At 44.7% G+C, this 25,877-nt stretch overlaps 1 protein-coding gene across 5 annotated transcripts in view; it reads left to right on the top strand.

Moving 5' to 3' along the window:
• The window catches only part of astn2 (astrotactin 2), a 1,598,826-nt gene that overhangs the window by 979,862 nt on the left and 593,087 nt on the right, over positions 1 to 25,877 (top strand). For all 5 annotated transcript variants that reach the window (XM_080212454.1, XM_080212453.1, XM_080212456.1 and 2 more), the window contains 2 exons: positions 20,103 to 20,227; positions 22,780 to 22,884. In XM_080212454.1, the coding sequence (XP_080068580.1) occupies positions 20,103 to 20,227; positions 22,780 to 22,884 (230 nt within the window). The remainder of the gene's footprint in view (positions 1 to 20,102; positions 20,228 to 22,779; positions 22,885 to 25,877) is intronic.

Raw genomic sequence — 25,877 nt, 5'->3', positions numbered from 1 at the left:
CATCCCTCCCGTGCATCCAGCAGTATGCAGATTAATGCACACTCTACAGGAAAAACCACAACCCTGAACTAATGTTGAGCGATGTTTGATGTGCTTGCCTAAGAAATTGTTAAACCAGTGAAATCCCTCAGGGTGACTTTCACATTCCACCCAAGTATTTCAATATAACCTTTACTCCAGTAAATTAATGCTTCCATGTCAGAATGTCAGTACCCAGTTGCTAATCAACACACCACACTGAACAGCACATTGCACAACTGTTTTAAAAGTTTAAAAAGTGAAAAGTACAACAAAAATATGCAGAAAAAGATGTGATTGTTCGAACCGATATCCAGGGTTGAATAACCAGTGAGAGCAGGCAGGTCTTCTTTATTCCTTCCTAAATAAATTACCTTACAAATGTTGAATAATGCACATGAAGGTCTGATGCATTGTACTGTAGCTGAGGGCGAAATGTGCACTCAGATGCAGCTTCTCGTCCAAAGAAAATCACTTTAATCTGTACACAAATATATTGTTCGCTATATTGTCCATCCTCTTCCTGTCGCACTGATCTCTGCAGATAAAGACTGCAGACTTCATCCAGGTAGAAAAAGGGCAAAGATTAAAAGAAAGACTGATTCTTCTTTACATCCTGCTTTGCTGTCAGTGACTGTTCAAAACTAGTGTTCAGCTCACAGTGTGAACTACATCCAAACTTCCAATCAAAGAATAGAGGAAAAGGGTGCCAGAGGCAGTGGGTTAGTTGTGATTGATTGAGCCATTTTCCCTTTTCAGCGCCTTGATCCAGGCAGGGTGTACTACAGCATCCAAATGATGATCCTTGGGAGATCTGCTGGAACCATTCCTGTATGAAATGGATATGTGGACCCAACTGTGCTTGAGCAGAGCTCGAATAGTAAAGGGGATTTCTCCATTACAGCCGACAATGCGGCATATGTACAATGGGTCAGGGCAACATCTCTGGAGGGAGAAATGAAGCTGACATTTCATGTTGATAGCCTTTCCTAAGAACTGAATGAAGTTAACCACATAACACATTTTAAACTTGTTTTGAAAGAGTAAGAGAGAGCAGAGGGAAGAGCTAAAGGAAAGGTCTATGACAGTTTAAGTTTATTCATTCATGTCACAAGTAGGCCTGCATTAATACTGCAATGAAGTTACTGTGAAAACCCCCTAGTCACCACACTCTGGTGCCTGTTCAGGCACACTGGAGGAGAATTTCGCATGGCAAATGCACCTACCCAGCGTGTCTTTTGGACAGTGGGAGGAAACGGGAGCATCCGGAGGAAACTCAAGCAGACACGTGAAGAATGTGCGGACTCCAGACAGTGACCCAAGTTGGGAATTGAGCCCAGGGCCGTGACACTGAGAGGCAGCAGTGCTAACCACTGTGCCACAGTGCAGCCCATAGGGTGTAAGGCAGGAATGATTGAACGACAACAGCACTGATGGTAGTGGGAGATGGAGGTGGGGGGTAGACTGTAAATTTTTTAACAGAGTGATTCCAAAAGTCTTCAGTCCATCCTTAAAGACATGAATCCTCGCGATAAAGAAGCCACAAGGAACTGTCTTCATGATCGGCCTTCGAGGAAACCTTGCAAAAATCCTGATATTTGACTTCAATTACTTAACCTCGAATTTACTGGACCTGCCCACCAATTGATTGTCGAAACGGGAGCTAACACATGAACTGTCAGCTAATCTTAACACTTGTAAAAATGCATAATCTTCTTTAACTATATCTTTTTTAAGTGTGTGCTACGTAAGTTAACTGTTTTGGGGTGTGTGAGAATTCTATGTTTTGACACCTGTGTTGCCTCTCCCATTGAACATTTCCAGCATAGCCTGTTGTAATGGAGAAATCCCCTTTAGTATTCAAGTTCTGCCCACACATTTAGGTCTACATGTCCCTTTCATACAGGAATGATTCCTGCAGATCTCCCAGGGCTCACCATCTGAATTTTACACACCATCCTGTCGGTGAAAAAAGTACAGCGCTGAACTAACAACTAACCGCTGCCTCTGAATGGAGCTTAAAAACGCACAAAGCTGCCTTTCCAAAGCAAATCCCACTGATTCCCAATTGCTGGCCCTCAGAGAGGGAGAATTAGAGGTTTCAGTTTATCTCACCTCCCTTGTATATAATATGAAGAACAATTGTAACAATTTATACTTAAGTAGTGTTTTTAATGTAATAAACTGGCCCAAACCATTTCACGGGAGCGTTATAAAACAACGTTTGATACTGAACCACACATAAAGAAATATTTCAGCTAATGATCTAAAGCTTGGTCAAACGGGTAGGTTTTCAGGAATATCTTAAAGAAGGAGAGAGAGGTAGAGCCTGGCAGGTGAAAGGACCACCCCCTGTGCCCCTTATAGCCTCTAAGCTACCTTATGGCTCTCTATGGCCCCTCATATCCCCATGTCACCTTATGCTCCTTATTAGAACATAAGAACATAAGAAATAGGAGCAGGAGTAGGCCATCCAGCCCTTCGAGCCTGCCCCACCGTTCAATAAGATCATGGCTGATCTGTCGTGGCTCAGTTCCACATTCCCGCCCTCTCCCCATAACCCTTAATCCCCTTGCTTATCAAAAACCCATCAACCCGCGTCTTAAAAATATTTAGCGAGGCAGCCTCCACCACTTCAACAGGCAGAGAATTCCAGAGATTCACCACCCTTTGAGTGAAGAAGTTCCTCCTCAACTCTGTTCTAAACCGCCCCCCCCCTTTATCTTGAGGCTGTGCCCCCTAGTCCTACTGTCCTTTCTGAGCGGGAAGAGTCCCTCCACCTCTATCCTATCCATCCCATTCATCATCTTATACGTCTCAATGAGATCTCCCCTCATTCTTCTAAACTCTAATGAGTACAAGCCTAGTTTATTCAGCCTCTCCTCATAGCTCAACCCCCTCAACTCCGGTATCAGCCTAGTAAACCTCCTCTGCACTCCCTCCAGGGCCAAAATATCCTTGCGTAAGTGCACAAATTTGGAAATCATTCACACTCAGAGTCCTGAACTGGCTTCCAAAGTAGCTTTATTTAACACCGATGGAGAGAAAGCTTCTGATCTAATCCCAGTGCTTCTCAGAATCAGTGAAAAGGTCTCAACATTTATTCTGTTGTTGGAAGATACATTCATGTCGTACATTCACACAGTTTGATTTCGCTGGATGTTACTCTGATAAAGATAATCACTGCTGTATTGTTTCTTAAATTGCAAGACATCGAAACCCATTTCCATGTAATAACCTGATACCGTCTTCATTCAGAGACATTGAAATACATTTGCATACATTTAGATCAGAGGGGTGTCTTGATGGGTGAGCCATTGTTCTTTACTATTCCTGATTGCTGTCTGATTTCTGGCAATTATCAGGATCTCATTCTGTGATTGTCTTGTTGATGTGTCTTTGTGTATGTGCTAATGTTTCTTAGCTGGTGGGCTAACTTAGATTACAGGATGTACAGACAGGACATTCCGTGGGGTCAGCTTAGGATGTGGAGATGCTGGCAATGGACTGGGGTGGGCACAATAAAAAGTCGCATAACACCAGGTAAAAGTCCAACAGGTTTATTTATTATCACAGTGCCAGGGACCTGGGTTTGATTCCTGGCTTGGGTAACTGTATGGAGTTTGCACATTCTCCCTGTGTCTATGTGGGTTTCCTCCAGGTGCTCCGGTTTCCTCCCACATTTTGAAAGATGTGCTGGTAAGGTGAATTGACCCAAATAGGCGCCGGGATATGGCGACTAGGGGAATTTCACATAACTTCATTGCGGTGTTGATGTAAGCTTTACTTGTGACAAATAAATAAACTTAAAGATTTGTCAATAGCAACAGGTATTCCAAGTGTATTTATGCAGTTCCATTGATGTTAATCTGATCCTACGAAAACGTAAGGGAACATTTAGGCTCCTTTTAAGGATGTTCTAAAGTATCCAGAGTGTAGTAGTTGAGAGGCAGGATTCAATCTGGTAGAACAAAAGAGGGCCTCTCACTTTGATCGCATGTTGTAAATCAAATGCTGTGGCACAGTCATGAACACAGCAATGCTTCAGCTGATCCAGGTCTCTTTCAACTTTTTTATTGTCAAGAATTTAAGAAATTTCTATTAATTTCCCTGGGAATGGACTGGTATTTTTGGCCTGATTGGCAGGAGAAAAGGTTAGGCTAAGCAGTACCATGTGTCAAAGCCATCTGCAGCCTCCAACAGTGACTTATTATTTTGAAAGGCTGAGTACACCGTGTTCCTGATTTCTGGGGCAAACATGATCGATGAGATGAAGTGGTTAAAGTGTGAATCTCTGTTGACCAGAACACAAAGAGCCGCTGCAGTGTTTAATTAGGGATTTTATTGAAATGTTTTAGTGTCAAATCCTGTTACGATTGGCCTCGTGTTCCCCCCTTTAATCCACAAGAGAATGCAGCCAGGCAGCGCGAGCCTTCGCCTCAATCCAAATGAAAAGTCAGCCTCTTTGGATTAAATGGAAGAAAAGCATCTTATGCTTGCGCAGATGCAGGGTGCATTGGATACGGCTGTTCTCTTTGACATTGAGCATATGTCTGGAGCTAGTGAAAAAAAAACTCTCTTGTTCCCCATCATCTACACAGAACGCCGAATTTACTGTCCGATTGAATGTTCAAACACCATCTTCTCAAGAGAGTTGGTCACCGTTGGCACTTCCAGAATGTCACAAGTAAAGGATGTGCTGCTTAGTACGTGGAAGTGGTTCTGAGATTTTGGTTTCGGATATTGATGTACAAACATGTCCGAGTTTCATCTTGCTGTTAATTTAGAAAAACCCGGTCTTTCTTTTTTAAAGTTCATTTATTAGCAGGCTTACATTAATACTCCAATAAAGTTACTGTGAAAATCCCCAAGTTGTCACACTCCGGCGCCTGTTCGGGTTCATTGAGGGAGAATTCAGCGTGCCCAGTGCACCTAACCAGCACATCATTTGGAGTGTGGGAGGAAACGGGAGCACATGGAGGAAACCCAAGCAGAGGCGGGAAGAATGTGCGGACTCTGCACAAGTAATGATCCGAGCCAGGAATTGAACCCAGGTTGCTGGCACTGTGAGGCAGCAATGTTAAACTCCGTGCCACTATGCCAAAAGTTTTTTTTGAACAGCCATTTTCAATCAGCAGAAAGAGCTAATGTATTAAATATTAATACAGTTGGCACCATTGGAGGCTGCAGGAGGCAGCTACACATAGCACTGCTTAATCTGATCTTTTACTCTGAATGCTGTTCACCCAAGGCTTTATTTGGAGATTATAACATTTGCTTCTGGGGAAATAATGAGGTTAGATTGAGTGGCCATGCTAAATTGCCTCTTAGATGTCTCAGTTTGGGGGTTTATCGGGGTAAATATGAGGGGTTACAGAGATAGGTCCTGGGTAAAATGCTCTGTCAGAGAGTCAGTGCAGACTCAATGGGCTGAATGGCCTCCTTCTGCACTGTTGGGACTCTATGGGGGTGATCTGACCAAAAGAATTTGATGTCCAGGACGGGTGGGAAAATGGGAGAGTTTCAGGTCCACTTTTTTGGTTGAGTTCAAATCTGTTATGTTATCCACTTAATGCATAAAAAAAAGAGCAGAAATGGTTCCTCGCCTGTAGCAGGAGGGGTATAAATACCAGGCGCTAACCGATTGTGCCACTGGAACTCTGCAGTGGGCACTGAGTCGCCTGAACGCTGGCTGAGATCAGCAGACGGTGTCATTGTGCACGTACAGGTCTTTATAGCAGAGACCTGTCACCCAGCCTCTGCTGCTGTCAGCCAGCCTCCATAGATCAAAAACAGCACCTTTCCATACCACAGTATCCCAGCTACCGCGGGGGGCCCGTGGCCTAACGTGATTTCCACCCCCCCCCCATTATCAGCTACTTGACCCCTACTGCAGTTGGTCACCTGACCCCCTCCACGATTGGCTGCCCAACCTCCTCCGCGGTCGGCCGCCCAACTCCACCCCCCACCCCCCTTCAAATGACCATGCCCGATCACCCCCTTTCCTCCCCATACCGATCCCTCGTGCAGAGAGGCGGCAATGCCCCCTCGCCCCCACCACCACCACCAACTGGCTGGCCCCGGATTGGGCCTGTCCCGTCTGGCCCTGCTCTCCTGGCAGTGTCCAAATGGCACTATCCCCCTGTTCCCGTCCTGCACAGGGGAGGCCTCAACGGCCTCCAGTTCTACCGGCGAGGCCATCACAACTGTTCCCCATTCTGAGGACCAGCTGTGTTCCTCTCCAGAGAGAACCTCTCCTGGGAAGGTGACACTGGCAAGTGAGGCTGGGCTCATTAAATCAATGCAAATGCAATGTTCATGGAATTTGAATAAATAATTCAGCCTGGTGCCTAATATCTCCTCACAGATTCTCTCCTCACAGATGCTGCCAGATCTGCTGAGATATTCCAGCATTTTCCCTTTCGATTTCAGATTCCAGCACCCTCATTAATTTGCTTTTATTTTCGCCGGATATTCAGTGGCTCGGAGATCACGAAAGGTGAGAAATCGGGCACGAGCTTGATTTCTCGGCTCTCGCGTGTGATCTTACTGGCTCACACCGCACATCGGCTGGCGGGGTGCAAGGGTAAGATCGCCTCCTCCGATTGTCTGATGAAATAATTAATTTTGAGGACTGAATTTATCCAATGTCAGCAGGGGGCAGTACTTTTGCAAAGGAGACAGGAAGTGAGCTCATTTTCAGCTCAAGAACCCACCTGACATGAACCGGGAGCTGATCCACATGTTCAATGAGGTGGAAACCGAGTTGGAGTGGGGACAAGTCAGCCAGCCAGTTAGTGGCTGGGTTGAGGATGTGGGAGCTCGGGACACTGGGAAAGAGGTTGTGGTATGGTCAAACGTGGAAACCGTTGCTGCGGCAACCATCTGTGAATGATTTGAAATGGAGCAAGAATCGGTACCTTCAAGTTGGGCAGGCAGACAGAGAACTGGAACCCAGGATTGTTTCGGGAAATGTTAGTGTTGTGCCACGCAGGAGGAATTTGTCAAAGCTTCCAGGTTCTTAAATAACGTTAAACTTTCCCATTGCTGCTGTCCCTGTTTCAGAGAGGTTGACCTGTTCAACTTTATTCAAATGACTATCCAATGGGTTAGTACATTAGATGGTGAGCTCTTAACTTGGATGGCACAGTGGTTAGCACTGCTGCCTCATAGTGCCGGGGACCCGAGTTCAATTCCTGACGTGGCTCACTGTCTATTTGTGGAGTCTCCATATTCTCCCCATGTCTGCAAGGGTTTCCTCTGGGTGCTCCGGTTTCCTCCCACAGTCCGAAAGACGTGCTGGTTAGATGCGTTGACCGTGTTAAATTCTCTCTCCATGTACACAAGCAGGCAGCGGAGTGTGGCGACTAGGGGATTTTCACAGTAACTTCATTGCAGTGCTAATGTAAGCCTATTTGTGACACTAATCAATAAACTTAATTACACAAATGCATCTAGTTAACGACGTGGGTGACTTGACTTTCTCTCCAAGCCCCCGACCTTGTTAAAATCAGTGTGGTCGAGATCAGAAGCTGGCACCTATTTTTGGTTGCTCACCTTTGTATCAGACTGATTCAGAGCACCAACAGTTGCATGTTGTTTCCCTGTGAGTTAAAATGAAAGGCTTGGAAACGAAACAGTTAAACTGCAAACAGAAAAAAAAATGCACTTTCTTCAAAAAGAAACTTCAATTTCATTCTAGCACTCAGTGGCCTAAGTGTGCCCATTACGGAAATTAACTGAAGACTATCATTAATTTTATTTCCTTCATAATGATAAATCTACACAATGCCATTTATCATTTCACAATGAGTATATTGCTGCGTTACAAAGCACAGGCGTAGTTGGTATTCAGCGGGTGAGCACAGCTTGCGTGGAAAGGCATTATCTTTGAATTTAATTGGAGAGCAGAGTCGTCAACTTGTATGATATCTTCTCATTTTGGTCAATTTACAGACCATGGCCCAGAGGGATTGCTGATGATCCCAGTGTTTGTAGCTCGTAGGAGAATAATCCCTCAGCCTTGGAAACGTATCAGCATGGATCAGGGAAAACATCCATCATTCTACCAGACAATTCTGGAATGTTCTTTTCCTTTCCTTAGAGAAAGAAGCGTATCTGTAACTTCTTTAAGGACATTAGGTCTGTCAATGCAATTGAAAATAAGCAGCGTCAGAAGAGACTGATGAATCACTCAAAGAGGCAATTTGCCTCTTGCCCTGCGCTTGATGCCGTGTATTGACTCCTTTATAACATATCATTTCTTTCCTCAATGAGCCAGCAAGGAACACTGTGCTAACATCTTGAAGCCAATCTGCAGAGACCAGCTCATTTTCTTATGTTAGAATTGCCTTGAGGGGACATGGAAATGGCCGGGTTAGTGTCAACAGCTGAGCTTTAAGTCCCTGTGGAAGTAGATCTGGAATCCACAAGCAGTAGAGTAAAGCTGGTGAAGTTTCAGGCATGGAAAATATGACCATTCACTTCACAGAGACACTCAATTCCTTCTTTTACACTTTGTTTATATGCTTGTTTTCTCCTTCTTTGGATGGTGGGTGGGGAGGGGGGGGTGCACAGTGGTTGGCACTGCTGCCACAGCTCCAGGGACCCAGGTTCGATTCCCAGCTTGGGCCACTATTTGTGCGGAGTTTGCACATTCTCCCCATGTCTGCATGGGTTTCCTCCAGGTGCTCCGGTTTCCTCCCACAGTACAAAAATAATGTGCTGGTTAGGTGCATTGGCCGTGCTAAATTCTGCCTCAGTGTACCCGAACTGACACCGGAGTGTGATGGCTGGGGGATTTCCTCAGTAACTTCATTATTGTGTTAAAGTAAGCCTACTTGCGACAGTAATAAGTAAACTTAAAAAAAACTTTAGTTGTAACAGCTTATTTATTAAGAACATAAGAACATAAGAAATAGGAGCAGGAGTAGGCCATCTAGCCCTTCGAGCCTGCCCCGCCATTCAATAAGATCATGGCTGATCTGTCGTGGCTCAGTTCCACTTTCCCGCCCTCTCCCCATAACCCTTAATCCCCTCTCTTATCAAAAACCCATCAACCCGCGTCTTAAAAATATTTAGCGAGGCAGCCTCCACCACTTCAACGAGCAGAGAATTCCAGAGATTCACCACCCTTTGAGTGAAGAAGTTCCTCCTCAACTCCATTCTAAACCGCCCCCCCCTTTATCTTGAGGCTGTGCCCCCTAGTCCTACTGTCTTTTTTGAGCGGGAAGAGTCTCTCCACCTCTATCCTATCCATCCCATTCATCATCTTATACGTCTCAATGAGATCTCCCCTCATTCTTCTAAACTCTAACGAGTACAAGCCTAGTTTATTCAGCGTCTCCTCATAGCTCAACCCCCTCAACTCCGGTATCACCCTAGTAAACCTCCTGTGCACTCCCTCCAAGGCCAAAATATCTTTGCGCAGGTGCAGCGCCCAAAACTGCACACAGTACTCCAGCTGCGGCCTCACCAATGCCCTATACAGCTGCAGCAAGATCTCCCTACTTTTATATTCAATCCCCCTCGCTATGAAGGCCAGCATCCCATTCACCTTCCTGACCACCTGCTGCACCTGCAAGCTGGGTTTTTGCGACTCATGCACAAGGACCCCGAGGTCCCTCTGCACCGTCGCCTGCTGCAGTTTTTCTCCACGTAAGTAATAATCCTTCCTACCATTATTCCTACCAAAGTGGACCACCTCGCACTTGCCAACATTAAATTCCATTTGCCATTTCCTGGCCCATTCGCCCAGCCTATCTAGATCCTTCTGCAGACTCTCCACACCCTCCGCACAATTTGCCGTTCCCCCAATCTTGGTGTCATCAGCAAATTTCGACACCCTACACTCGGTTCCCTCCTCCAGATCATCTATATAAATGGTAAATAGCTGAGGCCCCAGCACCGACCCCTGGGGCACTCCACTAGTCACCATCCGCCAATCCGAATAGCACCCGTTGACCCCCACTCTCTGCCTCCTATTTGACAACCAATCCTCTATCCACGCTAACACCCTACCCCCAACTCCATGTCCCTCGACCTTCTGCAATAACCTCTTGTGAGGTACTTTGTCAGCTTGTCAACTTATTAATCAGCTTGCAAGAGGCAACTAGTGTGCAAGTCTTTTTTTTTAAGAATAAAACTGTGATATGAATTTAAAAGGAGACATAGATTGTGTTTCTGAATGAACCACATTGCTAACTTTGTTAGCTTTTCTGTTTAGCACCACTCAGCCTCAGGTTAAAAGAACTCTTCATTTTAAATGGCATTATTTCATCTAGTTCCTGCAAGTGCTCCTGTGATACCTTGGTAGGGATATGCAGTGCCCGATATGGAGATTGACTATTTGGGTGAGGGAATAAAGAGACTACGAGTACCTGACAAATCATAATCAGTTTAAGTCAACATCTCAGAAGAATGAGTGTAAATGGCAAACAAATAATTCCTCAAAACTCCAATGTGGTTCCGGGTTGCTTGGTCTGCACTGACCCTAGGATTTTCTGGGATGTTGACCGAGTGTTTTATTTCATTTATTGGTGTCGCAAGTAAGCTTGCGTTAGTACTGCAATGAAGTTACTGTGAAAATCCCCGAGTCACCACACTCCTGTTCGGGTGTACTGAGGGAGAATTTAGTCTGGCCAGTGCACCTAACCAGCATTTCTTTCGGACTGTGGGAGGAAACCGGAGCAGCCGGAGGAAACCCACGCAGACATGGGGAGAACCTGCAGACTCTGCGCAGACAGTGACCCCAGCCAAGAATTGAACCCAGGTCTCAAGCGCTGTGAGGCAGCAGTACTGATCACTGTGCCACCCATTTGATAATGCAGCCACGTACGAGGTCATGTGGCTGGAATGGGAGAGATATCCTTGTGATCCCAGGGAGAGCACAAATACTGTACGTAGCAGTTGAATTTTGGAAGAAACTTTCTTTGTTGGAACCCTTTATGTCGTTGATTGAATGAACCCATAGTATTCTACGTAGCAAGCCTGTGACAGGTGGATCTTACAAGACAGATATCATCAGGGATGAAGTCTCCCTATACTCGGAGTTCCCACTGAATGGCTGAATTATAACTCAGCACATCCAGGGCTGCTTCCCTAATCAAGATTCTGCCTCCTTTCCCTTCCACCGTTCTCCTGAGATGCAATGTGTTGAGTTGAATTGAGTCTTTTGGCTTCCAGGTATCTTCCTTTGAACTGCTAAAAGCTCTTCACTGGGTGACAATTCCACAAGTGATTATAAGAGATTGTCACTGATGTGTGACCTTTGCTGAGTACCAACAAGCTGTTTAATGTCATTGTTCAATCCAGCCTTGTTTGTACCTGACATTCAAACGTACATTCACTTCCAACAGCGAGTTTTTGGATTGCAATCAGGAATAGTCATCCTGATTGTCCCCCCTTTTCGAATCCACCAGCTGTTGGGGCAATCCTACTGTTGTTCAGAAAGTACGTGTTCCAATTTGCTTTTCATTAACTCCTGCTAAATGTATGGTTTTATTGAAGTTGGGTCAGTTTTAATTATCAGGCCTCCCCACCCGGGGGTGACCAGCCAACCCATTGCCTTGCCTGACACATAAAGAATGATCATTTCTTGAAGGTTCTCCGCAGCTATGGAACTGTGGTATGATATGAACTTGCACCTTTAGGAAGGTGCACTTTCTAACCAAGAAGAAACTACTAAAATAAAAGAATCGATGAGCTTTTACATCTATGTAGTTTGTTATCAAAGAATCACAGAATCCCTACAGTGCAGAATGAGACCATTCAGCCCATCAGGTCTGCATTGACAATGATTATACTCAAGCCATATTCCTGCAACCCTGTATATTCACCCTGCTAATCCCTCTAACATACTCATCCCAGGACACAAAGGGGCAATTTAGCCTGGCCAATCAACCGAACCTACACATCTTTGGACTGTGGAAGGAAACTCACGCCAACACAGGGAGAATGTGCAATCTCCAGATGGACTGTGATCCAAGCTGGGAATTGAACCCAGGTCCCTGGAGCCTGCACGTTCTCCCTGTGTCTGCGTGGGTTTCCTTCTGGTTCTCTGGTTTCCTTCCATAGTTCAAAAGACATGCTGATGAGATGCATTGGCCATGCTAAATTCTTCTTCAGTGTACCCAAACAGGTGCCGGAGTGTGGCAGCTAAGGGATTTTCACAGTAACTTCATTGCACCTTTAATGTAAGCCTACTTGTGACACTATTAAATAAAAAAATAAACTAAGCTTACCAAACCACTGCTGATATGGTGGAGTATAGTTAACAAGTATTAGGACTCACAGGTCAGGAATTTTATCTGAGGCACTCCCAGTTTGCCACTGTCATTACACTTAAGTTGTTGCATAGGTTTATCTGCGCAGTAAGCAGCATTTTCAGTGCAATTCCAAGGAAGTTACAGCAGCAGAACAGGAATAGAATCATAGAATCCCGACAGTGCAGTATAAGGCCATTTGGCCCATTGAGCCTGCACCAAGAACAATTCCCCCCAGGCCATAACCGCACATATTTACCCTGCTAGCCCCCTGACAAGAAGGGGCAATTTTGCATGGCCAATCAATCTATCCACACATCTTTGGGAGGAAACTGGAGCATTGGAGGAAACTCACACAGACACAGAGAATTTGCAAAAAGTCACCCAAGACCAGAATTGAACCAGGGTCCCTGGTGCTGTGAGGCAGCAGAGCTAACCACTGTGCCAAATAACCCCAAAGAAATTCCTGACTACAAAATCTACCCATGTGATGTAGAAAAGAAATCAAACACCCAGCTATCAACACTTCATCGATATCTATTGCCATTAATGCATCAAGACATCTGGGTCTAAGGTTGTCACAAACATGTTGTCCAGGTGTGTGATGTGCTCGGTTGCTGTGACCATGGTGCATTACCCTGTCTCAACTTCCCTGCAGCCCTTGACCAAACTATTCACCTCAACCAGCTTTCCTCCATTGTGCAGGCAAGCAGGATTGCCCGCACGTGAGTCCACAAATGGACTGTATTAGTGTGGACCACTCTCGCCACCTCAGGGTATCTCCAGCAATGAATTTTCTTCCCTTTCTTCTCCATTGTTGCTTCTTTAGCTGTCTAGGGACCTATGTCGGTCAGTGTGCATGTTTTATCAGATTTCCATCCAAGTTAAACGTTTTCAGAGCCTTGTTCATCCAATAGCTGTAAGGTTTTACAACCATATCTGATCATCTACGCCACCCCTCCCCCCCCCACCTCACCCCCACCAATATCTCATTCACCCATTGCCAAACCACTGGCAAATGTGTCTGCAAAATGTCCAAGTCTACGCTGCAATTTTGTCCTTAAGTCTTCCACCTTAATAACCTTCTTTAAGACTTTCTTTAAATGCAGAGTCTGCACATTCATCCTGTGCCTGCGTGAGTTTCTTCCGGGTGCCCTGGTTCCCTCCTACAATCTGAAAGACATGCTGATTAGGTTCTTTGGCCATGCTACTTTCTCTCTCAGTGTACCAGAACAGGCACCGGAGTGTGGCGACGAGGGGATTTGCAGTGCAAATGTAAGCCTACTTGTGACACTAATAAATAAGCTTTAATCTTCATTAGCGCCTACCTCTTGGTCACCCTCATTGGCTCAATGTTTATTTTTGTCTGATGACATCTCTATGAATTGCTTTGGGATATTTTGCAACACTAAAGGGTGCTATATAAATGAAAGCGATGGGTTTTTTTTGTCCAGTTTCTGAGAGACCACCCGAGTAAAACTGAGTTTGAGTGATGTATGGGCCACCTTTGTTTCATTATGTCAATTTTCCTTTATATACTGACCTGGATTAAAGGGAAAATAATCATATAATACTACAGTACCTTGTGTTCCTTAGTTCCATTCTTGTTGAACCGCAAATTGGGTGAAAATGAACAAAGGATTCCATAGAGTTTATTTCTTACACTAAAACTGTTTGGTCAGGGTGATCTTATCCAAGTGGATTAAAGTATTGTGGCAAATACAGGATTCCTTGACTTTTATTGTTTGAGTACATGTTAACTACAATCTGCTGTTTGTTTCAAATTGTACTTCTTAATAAACCCCATTCATTATACTGTCCGATAGTGTGGTAGCTACCTTTCATCTGAGTGATTTGGGTAAACACATTTTATTTCCAAAGCATATGTTAATTGTGGTTAAATGTTCACCCTTAGGCCTACTTTCCCAGAGTATTCCATGCATAAGATTCTGCTTTAGTCCACTCTCATGGGAAGCTGTGTTCATGGAAGTGAACTTTTCGACTGATAAAAGTACCGAAAGCAAGATTGAAGCATAACCAGGGGCTGGAATTCTCCAGCCCTTCACGCTCCGTCACCGCTACCAGAGAGGATGGAGAATTTGGCGCCCAGCCAAATCTCCATTCACTGCAGCAAGGCGGGACGCCCCCACTGGCGTGAACGGTCAGAGAATTCCGATCATGGACTTCTTGATATGCCAGTCAGAAATAGAAACATAGAAAATAGATGCACAACTAGGCCATTCGGCTCTTCAAGCCTGCTCTGCCGTTCATTTTGATCATGGCTGACCACCAAGAATTAGCCATTTCTCTCAGGGCAAACTGCCCCGCACCTCATGGTCTCGTAGTCTCATTATGGGTGTACATTCTCTGGGTGTCAGCCATTGCTCAGCTACTCAGCTTGGTGTCCTGCCTCTGAGTTAGCAGAGACTTAAGCACAAGGTGACGAGAATATTTGATCAAATTGTAATATTCCTCTTATAAAGTGCCATTGTAGTAACCAGGGATGAGATGTTAAACTGATGTTCTCTTTGCCCCCTCAGGTGGACATGAGAGATCCAATGGCACCCTCTAAGAGGAAAGGCTGTAGAGTTCTCCCTGATTTCCTGGACAAAATTACCCCACAGCAGTGTTAGAAACTAAAATGATTGGGTTGTTGGGCAGCACGGTGGCACAGGAGCGGCACAGGGGCACAGTGGTTAGCACTGCTGCCTCACAGCTCCAGGCCTGGGTCACTGTCTGTGTGGAGTTTGCACATTCTCCCCACGTCTGTGTGGGTTTCCTCCGGGTGCTACAGTTTCCTCCCACAGTCGACAGATGCGTGGGTGAGGTTGACTGACCATGCTAAGTTGCCCCTTGGTGTCCCAGGTTAGAGTGATTTACCTGGGTAAATGTGTGGGGTTACAGGGATAGGGACTAGGATGGGATTGTTGCCAGTGCAAACGCGATGGGCTGAATGACCTCCTTCTGCTCTGTGATTTCTATGATTGTCACAGTCATGTTTCTAGGAGTTTGTGCGCAAATTAGCTGACAAGTACCTGCATCACAACAGAAACAACACTTCAGAAAATTGTAATTCATTGGCTGCAGAATCCTTTGAAGAGTACTGGAGTTATGAAAGGTGCTACATATATGCATTCTGTCATGGTGGCACAGTGGTTAACACTGCTGCCTCACAGCTCCAGGGACCTGGATTTGATCCTCTCTGGGTGCTCCAGAGACCTGAGTTTGATTTCCTCTGTGTGCTCTGGTTTCTTCTCACAGTCTAAAGATGTATGGGTTAGGTACTGTGGCTATGCTAAATTGCCCCTCAGTGTTCCGGGATGCTTTGATTAGAGGGAGTAGTGGGGTCAATGAGAGAGGTTATGGGCCTAGGTGGGATTGTTGTTGGTGCAGACTTGATGGGCTGAATGGCCACTTTGTGCACTGTAGGGATTCTATGATTCTTTCCTTTCATCAATAGATTTCTAAATATTAAAATTTGATCAAATATCCTGTACAATATAAAGCAAAATGGCACAGTTGCACACTGGTTAGCACTGCTGCCTCAGAGCACCAGGGACCCAGATTCAATTCTGGCCTTGGGTGACTGTGTGGAGTTTGCACATTCTTCCCATGTCTGCATGGATTTTCTCCAGGTGATCTAGTTTCCTTCTGCATTCCAAAGATATGGGGTTAGGTAGATTGGCCATGCTAAATTGCTCCTTAGTGTCCCAAGATGTGTAAATTAGATGGATCAGCCATGGTAAACGCATGGGGTTATGGGGATAGGATGGGGCAGAGGGTAAGACACTGTGTCAGAGAGTAGGTGCAGACTCATTGGGCTGACTGGCTTTCTTCTGCACCGTAGAGATTCTATGGTTCTATTCTATGATTGCCTCATTTTTTTATATTAACTCTTATTGACCCATTTGCTGCCATCATTGAGGAAACACCAAACAAAAAGATGTAAAAAGCTACGATGCTGACATTTGGGCATAGACGGTAAGAAGTCTCATGACACTAGGTTGAAGTCCAACAGGTTTATTTGGTAGTAGGTGCCACTAGCTTTCGGAGCGCTGCTCCTTCGTCACCTGAGAAAGGAGCAGCGCTCTGAAAGCTAGTGGCGTTTACTACCAAATAAACCTTTTGGACTTTAACCTGATGTTGTGAGACTTCTCACTGTGCTTAACCCAGTCCAACGCTGGCATCTCCACATCATGACCACCATTGACTTGGGCATAGTGCAGACATTCACTGAGCCACAGTGTGTCAGGACCCAGATTGGCATTCCTGAATCTGCCATTAGGGGAGATATTATAAACCATAAGACAGGACAGGCAAATCAAAGCCAGGACACCTTATGGAAGCCAACTTTAGGATAACATTAGCAAGGGGGCCTGAGAGTTGGTTGGCGGTCTGTGCTCTCAACTAGGGAACAGTGTGTGCTGTTTGAAAGATTGGAAGAAAGAAATTACATTAAAAAAAAAGACAATAAATCAGACTGTACAGATTCACAAGTGTTTCTTAATTATCTGCCTTCACTAAATCACAACTCAAGCTGAACTATCTCATTAAATGTTAACATTTGGCACTACTACCTCCTGAATGTAAATCACACTGTATTTAGGAACATGTGATGAGTTGTACAGGCTGTGCACTATTGTGCAGGCAAGCATAATTATAGTATCTGGGGCACATATTTACTGAACAGTATAATCTACCACAGGAAGTATTTTTTAAGATGATGTTGCATTGAAGTATGGATGAATTTAAAGTGCTTTCCACCATAATGCATACTGTAATTTAGATTTATGTAAGCCTTAGTTCATAGAATCATGGAAATCTTCCCTACAGTGCAGAATGGGGACATTTAGCTCATCCAATCTGCACTGACTCTGACAGAGTGTTTCACCCAGGCCCTATCCCTGTAACCCCACACATATACCATGGCCAATCCATCTCAATCTACACATCTTGGAACACTAATGGACAACTTAGCATGGCCAATCCACCTAACCCATACATCTTTGGACTGTGGGAGGAAACCAGAGCACCCGGAGGAAACCCACACAGACTTGGGGATAACGTGCAAACCCTGCACAGACAGTGACCCAAGGCCAGAATTGAACCTGGGTCCCTGGTGCCGTGAGGCAGCAGTGTTAACCATAATTCAGTTCGTTAAGTTCATTGTGAATATTTCCGATTTTTTAAAATTTCTATTTTTAAAATCACCTTGTGTGCGCTATTTCTGGTGTGCTGGAAGCCCCACACACCACTCCCCAGAGGTCATTTTGATGAGGTAGAAGTGTATGTATATTTGAATTGAATTTCAAAGAACTCTGATAGATGACTGAGTTTCAACAAGAAGTTTATTTAATGTTTTGAATCAAACTGACAAGGGACATTCTGTTTATAAAGTCATGAAGGATAATTGTATCATTACAAGCCTATAAAAATGCACCCTGTCAAATACCTCTCAGGTAGATTCATAGAATCCCTACAGTAGAGAAGGAGGCCATTCAGCCCATCGAGCCTCTACTGACCACAAACCCACCCAGGCCCTATTCCCATAACCCCACACATTTACAATCCCTTTGACGCTATGATCAATTTAGCATAGCCAATCAACCTAGGTAAACTGTACATTTGTCAATAAGGGGCATTAAATTTGATAGTTCTCCAAAACAGGTAAAGTTTAAAGTTTATTTATTACTGTCACAAAAAGGCTTAACATTGCAATTAAGTTACGGTGAAAATATCCAAGTCTTCACACTCCGGTGTCTATTCGGGTACACTGTTGGAGACTTCAGCATGGCCGATGCACCTAACCAGCACGTCTTGTGGAGGACATTCATGGGAGGAAACCGGAGCACATGGAAAAAACCCATGCAGTCACGAGGAGAACATGCCGACTCCGCACAAGGAGTGACCCGAGCTGGGATTCAAACCTGGGTCCCTAGCACTCTGAGGCAGCAATGCTAACCACTGTGCCACCATGCAGCCCACATTTTTACCCACTTCCACCCACTACAATGCAGGTACCCTACCAGTTTAATGCTGCCTGTCATTTTAATTGATATCTGTGTCCAACCAGTACCAGAGACATGGAAAACATGAAGCAGTGTGTTTTTCCTTGTCACCTTATTGTTTCATGGTCTTTGTGGTTTTTTTGCTGGCCATATCCTGCAGAGTGTCAGAACTCTGCTGCGATGACCAGGCTCTCCCTGTTTTATGATGCTGGAACTTACCTGAATAAGGTGGAGAATCACAGCTATAAATTATACTCAATAGCAGCATTCCTCACATTTAGAGCATTTTACAATAGAGTGGCGCAAATATGAAGCAGGCAAAGGATAAGGTGTGAGAAACTGAAGGTACAGTTGAATGATTAGGTTTTCAGAAGGCTTTTGAAGAGAAGAAGAAGCTTAATCAACTTGGAAAGAAAATTCAAAATACAGGTGCATTGTGACTGAAAAATCCACTTGCAACGGTGGAATTAATGTTCAGCGATGTTGGACATGCTGCCATTAAAACCAGATGTTAAATTCTTTTAATCCACAGAATTACATTGAACGTACTGCACTGAACAGACCATTTGGCACAATAGAACTAAGCCAGTGTTTATGCTCCACATGAGCCTCTTGCCACCACTCTTTATCCAATCTTATCTTTCCTTTGCTGTCTCCCCTGTTTCTCTCATTTCCCTCTAAATGTACTCATGCTAATCACCTCAACCGCTCATTGTGGTAATAGGTTTTACATTCTAACCACTTTCCCGGTAAAGAAACCCCGATTAAATTTATTAGCACTATCTTATGTTTCTTGGATTTGATTTGATTTATTATTGTCACATGTATTAACATGTAATGGAAAGTATTGTTTCTTGCACGCTATACAGCCAAAACATACCGTTCATAGAACATCTAGGAGAGAGGGAAAGGAGAGGGTGCAGAATATGGTGTTATAGCTGGGATGTAGAGAAGGATCAATTTAATATAAGGACCCTCATTCTGGTCTCCTGCACCAAGGGGATTCATAAAATCACAGAATCCGTACAGTACAGAAGGAGGCCATTCGGCCCATCATGTCTGCAGCAACTCTCCAGTACAGCATCTTACCCAAACCCTATCCCCATACCGCCACATATTTTCCCCACTAATCCCCCTAACCTGCACTTCCTAGGACACTAAGGTACAATTTAGCATGGCCAATCAATCCAACCTGGACTGTGAGAGGAAACTGGAGTACGCAAAGGAAACCCATGCAGACATGGAGGAGAACATGCAAACTCCACATAGACAGTCACCCAAGGCCGGAACTGAACCCCTTCCCTGGTGCTGTGAGGCAGTGGGAGACAGCGGCATTATTGCATTGTAACTAGACTAATAACCTAGAGACCCAGGGTAATGCTCTGAGAAGCTGAGTTTGAATCCCACCACAGCAAATGGTTAAATTTGAATTCAATACAAATGTGGAATTAAAAATCTCATGATAACCGTGGAACCTTTGTTGATCATTGGAAAAGTATCCTCCGGGGAAGAAAATCTACCATCTTTACCTTGTTGGCCCACAACCCCAATGAAGTTAGTTTAAGGGCAGTCCCATACATGAATATTAAAAAAGTGGAAACATCTCCTCTACGCTCACACTATCAGAACCTTTTATAATACTAAAGACATGCATCACTTAGAATTGTTTCTTACAGAGAAAAGAGACCCAACCTTTATTTATTCATTCATGGGATATTGGGCATCGCTGGCTAGGCCAGCATTTATTGTATACTTAATAAGTATATATTCTGATATAAATCAATTTCTTGCAATATCTGCTTCCATCATACAGGGAGAACAATTTTGTGAAGGATTTCCCGCAACTTGCTGACGGACTAGTTGTAATTCCCCTTCCTGTGGAAGAGCAGTGTCGGGGAGTTCTGTCTGAGCCTATGCCCAACCTCCAGCTTCTCACAGGTACGCATCTGGTGTATTAAATTGAATTGATTTATTATTGTCAAGTATTGGGATACAGTGAAAAGTATTGTTTCTTGCATGCTATATGGACAGAACATACTATTCATAGAGTACATAGAGGAGAAGGACAGGAGAGGGTGCAGAATATAATGTTGCAGTTACAGATAGGGTGAAAAGAAAGATCAGCTTAATATGTGATAGGACAATTCAGAAGTCTGATAGTAGCAGGAAAGAAGTCATTCTCGAGTCATTTGGTGTGTGTTGTCAGAGTTCTGTATCTTTTTCCCAATGGAAGAAGGTGAAAGAGAGGTCCTAGATTATACTGGCTGTGTGAGGTTCTTGATTATACTGGCTGCTTTCTCGAGGTTCTTGATTATACTGGCTGCTTTCTCGAGGTTCTTGATTATACTGGCTGCTTTTCCGAGGTTCTTGATTATACTGGCTGCTTTCTCGAGGCAGTGGGAAGTGTAGATGGAGTCACTGATAGGGATTGAGCTACAGTCACAACCCTTTGTAGTTTCTTGTGGTCTTAGTCAGAGCAGGAGCTATACCAAGCTGTGATACATCCAGAAAGCATCTTCTCTGTGGTAATTCTGTAAAAATTGGCCGAATTTCCATATCCTTTTGAGAGAGTAGAGGCAGGTCGGTGGGCTTTCTTAACTATATTTCTTAATAATTGTCAATGCCCTGCTGACTGCTTATTGCAATTAGAGTATTCTTGTGGACTTGTCCATGTGGGGATGGAAGAAATCTATTGTGCGCCAAATAGCCCAAGGGAAATACTGAAAAATGTGTACGAGTGTGCAGAATATCTAATATGGAGGGGCACAGTGGTTAGCACTGCTGTCTCACAATGCCAGGGACCCGAGTTGGATTTTCAGCTTGGGTCACTGTCAATGTAGAGTTTGCGCATTCTCCCTGTGTCTGCTTGGCTTTCCTCTGGGTGCTCCCATTACTCCTGCAGTCCTAAGGTGTGCAGTTTAGGTGGATTGGCCATGCTAAATTGCCCCTTATTGTCAGAGGGACCAGCAAGGGTAAATGCATGGGGTTATGGGGATAAGGCCTGGGTGGGATTGCAGTTGGTGCAGACAAGATGGGCCAAATGGCCTCCTTCTGCACTGTAGGATTCTATGAATAAGTTGTCTCATGCAGTGATGGTATCTGAATCAGAATATAAAGCTAAAAATGTATACGAGTGTGCATAAATAAATCTTTCCTTAGCGAGATAGTGTTTGGCATGTGAATAATTAATTTGATGTTGAAAGTATTACATCTTCATGCATTCCTGCTCTCTAATTATTGAACACAACAGCAGCAATGAACAATGAAGTTATAAAGGATTGTCCACTGATATGCAGACACTTCAATTCTTGCCACACAAACAAGATGGGGGTGGCACGGTAGCTCAGTGGTTAGCACTGCTGCTTCACAGCTCCAGGGACCTGGGTTCAATTCCTGGTTTGTGTCACTGTCTGTGTGGAGTTTGCACATTCTCCTCGTGTCTGCGTGGGTTTCCTCCGGGTGCTCTGGTTTCCTCCCACAGTCCAAAGACTGGCCATCCTAAAACAAAATGCCCCTTAGTGTCCTGAGATGCATAGGTTAGAGGGATTAGTAGATAAAACATGCAGGGATATGGGGGTAGGGCCTGGGTGGGATTGTGTTCGGTGCAGACTCGATGGGCCGAAGGGCCTCTTTCTGCACTGTAGGGTTCTATGTTTCTACCTATGATTCTATGTCAAGGTGCAATTCAGCATTTCCTTTTCATTCTACTGTAGCCTCTTTTCAATGCCATTTTCAGTAGCAAAATTTCCAATATTGGGTGGCACAGTGGTTAGCACTGCTGCCTCACAGTGCCCAGTTCAATTCCGGCCTTGAGTGACTGTGTGAAATTTGAGCATTCTCCCCGTGTCTGCGTGGGTTTCCTCCCACAATCCAAAGATGTGCGGGTTATGTGGATTGGCTATATTAAATTGCCCCATTGTGTCCCAAGATGGGTGGGTTAGAAAGATTAGCCATGGTAAATATGTGAGGTCCTGAGATAGTATAGGGAAGGGGGCTTGGGTGGGATGCTTGGTCAGAGAGTCGGTGCAGACTTGATGGGCCGAATGCCATCCTTCTGCACTGCAGGTATGCTATGATTTCTTTGCTTAAATGAAGTGATTGTGAAAGATCCACAGCAGTATTTCCCATTTTATTTTTCCTATTGATTTTAAATTATCACATTTTCTCCATTTCCCTTTGAGATTGTGGTACATCTCTCCAATATCAAGAAACCAACCAGGCAACGCTTTACCTTCTTATCTCCATTACCTTCTTATCTAACTTGCTATGATTAGGAACATGTGCCAAGTATTAGAGCACCAGATCTGTTTTCTGCCACTTTGTGGCACAGTTAATTGGAAAGCAGAATACCAGATCACAACATTCAAACCATACAGTTCTTTGCCAGTCAATGTGCCTGGTCACAACACTTGAAGTAAGGTAACAGTCTGATGAACTTTAATGTGCCTTGACTTGGTAATTAATGAAAAATAACTTGGTTTGTTTTCCAGGTGATGCGAAATACAATGAGGCGACTGGCTATCCCATGGTGCAGGAGTGGCGAGTTAGAAGCAATCTCTACAAGGTTAAGCTCAGTTCAATCACACAGTCTGCAGGTAAAAATAAATAAGTGAAGGACTTTGCGATGATTCAAAAGGACTTGGGTGCCATGAGCCCAGCATGAAGATATTTGAACCGAACTGAAGGCAGGGATTAATCATGAACAGTCAGCATGGTTTTGTTCAGGGGCGGTCATGTCTGACCAACTTGATTGAATTTTTTTGAAGAGGTAGTCAGGTGTGTGGATGAGGGCAGTGGATTTGACATAGTCTTCTTGGATGTCAGCAAGACTTTTAACAAGATCCCACATGGGTGACTGATTGTGAAGGTAAGAACTCATGGGATCCGAGGAAGTTTGGCAAATTGGATTAAAATTGGTTGATTGGCAGGGCACAGTAAAAAGTCTGACTACACCAGGTTTAAGTCCAACTGATTTATTTGATAGTAAACTCACCAGCTTTTGAGGTTTCCCTCTTCTTCAGGTGAATGGAGAGTTCTGGCCTCAGACTCTCAGAAACTCTCCATTCACCTGAAGAAAAGGGAAACCTCGAAAGCTAGTGAGTTTACTATCAAATAAATCGATTGGACTTAAACCTGGTGTTGTCAGACTTTTTACTGTGTTTACCCCAGTCCAACGCCGGCATATCCGCAGGTGGCGGTCCACCTTGTTGTCAAACGAGGGGGCATGCACACGGTGGGTCGTGCGTGGGCTGCTCTTGGAGGTTCCGGGAGTGGCCTCGTACTTCGTGTCGGTGTGTGTGCTTGATCCTGGACCGGTAGACGGGCGCCGCAACAGCTCAGTGACTAGCACTGCTAGCTGTCCAGATACATGGATTTGGGCCTGTGTCTGTGGGAGTTTGCGCATTCTCCCTGTGGTTGCGTGGGTTTCCTCCGGGCGCTCCGGTTTCCTCCCACACCCCAAAGATGTGCTCTTAGGCTGATTGGTTTACCAAATTGACACTATTCTCCCCTGAATCTGGCTAAGTTAGGGGTTCCACTCGTAGACACGCAGGGTAGAATAGGTGTAGGAGGATGCGGCGGCGCGGGCTCGTTGGGCCGAAGGGCCTGTTTCCCGTGCTGGGTTGTTCTTTGTTCTTTGTATATCCACATGATTGGCAGGAAACAGAGGATGATGGTCGAAGGATGTTTTTCTGCAGAGATCCGTGTTGGGATTCTTGCTGTTCATGGTATATATAGGACCGTAAGATACAAAAACAGAATTAGGCCATTTGGTCCATCACGTGTGCTCCGCCATTCTATCATGGCTGATATGTTTCTCAACCCGATTCTCCTGCCTTTTCCCTGTAATATTTGATCCCCTTACTGAATGATTTAGACTTGAATATTGGAGGGTTGATCAAAAAGTTTGCAGATGGTACAAAAGTTGGTGGGGTGGTAAGTAGGCAATGAGGAGGGTAGCCTTAAATTACAGGAGGATATTGACAGGCTGGTCAGATGGGCTGATCAGTCGTAAATGGAAATAAATCCAGATAAGTACGAAGTGATAATCTTGAGCAAAACAAACAAGGCAAGGAAGAACATGATGAACGGCAGGACACTGGGAAGCACTGAGGTTCAAAGGGACCTTGGTGTGCATGTACACTAGACCCTTAAGGTAGCAGGATCAGTGGATCAAGTGGTTAAGAAGGCATATGGTATATTTGCCTTTATTAGCCAAGGCATAGAATTTAAAAGTAGGGATGTTATGCTAGAACTGTATGTCATTGGTTAGGCCACAGCTACAGTACTGTGTGCAGTTCTGGAATCCGCATTGTAGGAGGGATGTGATAGCCCTGAAAAGGGTGCAGAGGAGATTTACCAGGATGCTGCCTGAGCTGGACAGTTGATGGAGAAAGATTGGATAGACTAGGGTTGTTTTCCTTGGACCAAGAGAGACTGAGCAGGGGTTGGGGGTTTGGGAGGGCATGATTGAGATGTTAAAATTATGAGGGACATGGAGAAAGTAGATAGGAAGAAACTTGTCCCCTTGATGGAGGTATCAATGACCAGGGGGCATTGGTTTAAAGTAAGGGGCAAGAGATTTATCATCAAGAGGATGGTGGGAGTCTGGAACTCAGTGTTTCAAAGGGTGGTGGAGGCAGGGACTCTCATAGCATTTAGGAAGTATTATGAAGTTCATTTGCGAAGCCAAGGCACATGAGGCTTTGGACCAAGTGCTGAAAAATGGGATTAGAATAGTAAGGTGGTTGTTTTTGACCAGCATAGACACAATGGGCCAAAGGGCCTTTTCTATGCTATATGGAGTGGCACAGCGGCACAGTGGTTAGCAGCGCTGCCTAACAATGCAAGAGACCTGGGTTGAATTCCGGCCTCTGGTCGCATGGAGTTTGCACATTCTCCCCATGTCTGTATGGGTTTTCTCTGGGTGCTCCAGTTTCCTCCCAAAACATGCAGGTTAGGTTGACTGGCCACGCTAAGTTGCCCGAATGTATCAAGGGCATTAGCAGGGTAAATACGTGGGGCCTGAGTGGGATTACTGTCAGTGCAGGCTCAATGAGCCGAATGGCCTCATTCTGCACTGTAGAGATTCTGTGTACCTCAATGACTCTAAAATTCACAGGACACAGTGGAAGATCAGGATTTTGAGGAGGATGTTGAAAGCAGAAGGACTGGCAAGATAGAAAGATCGAGGTAGGGTGTTTCAGAGAGCAGGAGCCAATAGAGCAATGGGTATATTGAGAGCCATGGTGGAAGAAATTGGGCTACAAACAAACATTACAACCTACTGCAGGAATATCTGAGCTTTTTACCTGAGTATTCGTGGTTAAGTGCGCTTTTGGAGAGGTATTCCGGGATTCCATTAATTTGCAAATATTTCACATTGCTGACACAATTAATCTTGATATTCATCCTTTGAGGCAACATTGCAATAAGTAATCCTTACCAATCTTTTGGGCTGACAAAATGCAAACAGGACCAACCACTTACTTACAAATACAGTAGAACTTTGTTGCATGGGCTTTGATGATTGGATTGGCAAGGCCCAGGGTTCGTATGCATCCCATAATGTGTAGTTTGGAATCCCTGC

The sequence above is a fragment of the Carcharhinus amblyrhynchos genome, chromosome 25 (genome assembly GCF_965287045.1).
Source record: "Carcharhinus amblyrhynchos chromosome 25, sCarAmb.v2.hapA, whole genome shotgun sequence".
NCBI classification, from domain to species: Eukaryota; Metazoa; Chordata; class Chondrichthyes; order Carcharhiniformes; family Carcharhinidae; genus Carcharhinus; species Carcharhinus amblyrhynchos.
This window is presented reverse-complemented; position numbering and strand designations above follow the sequence as displayed.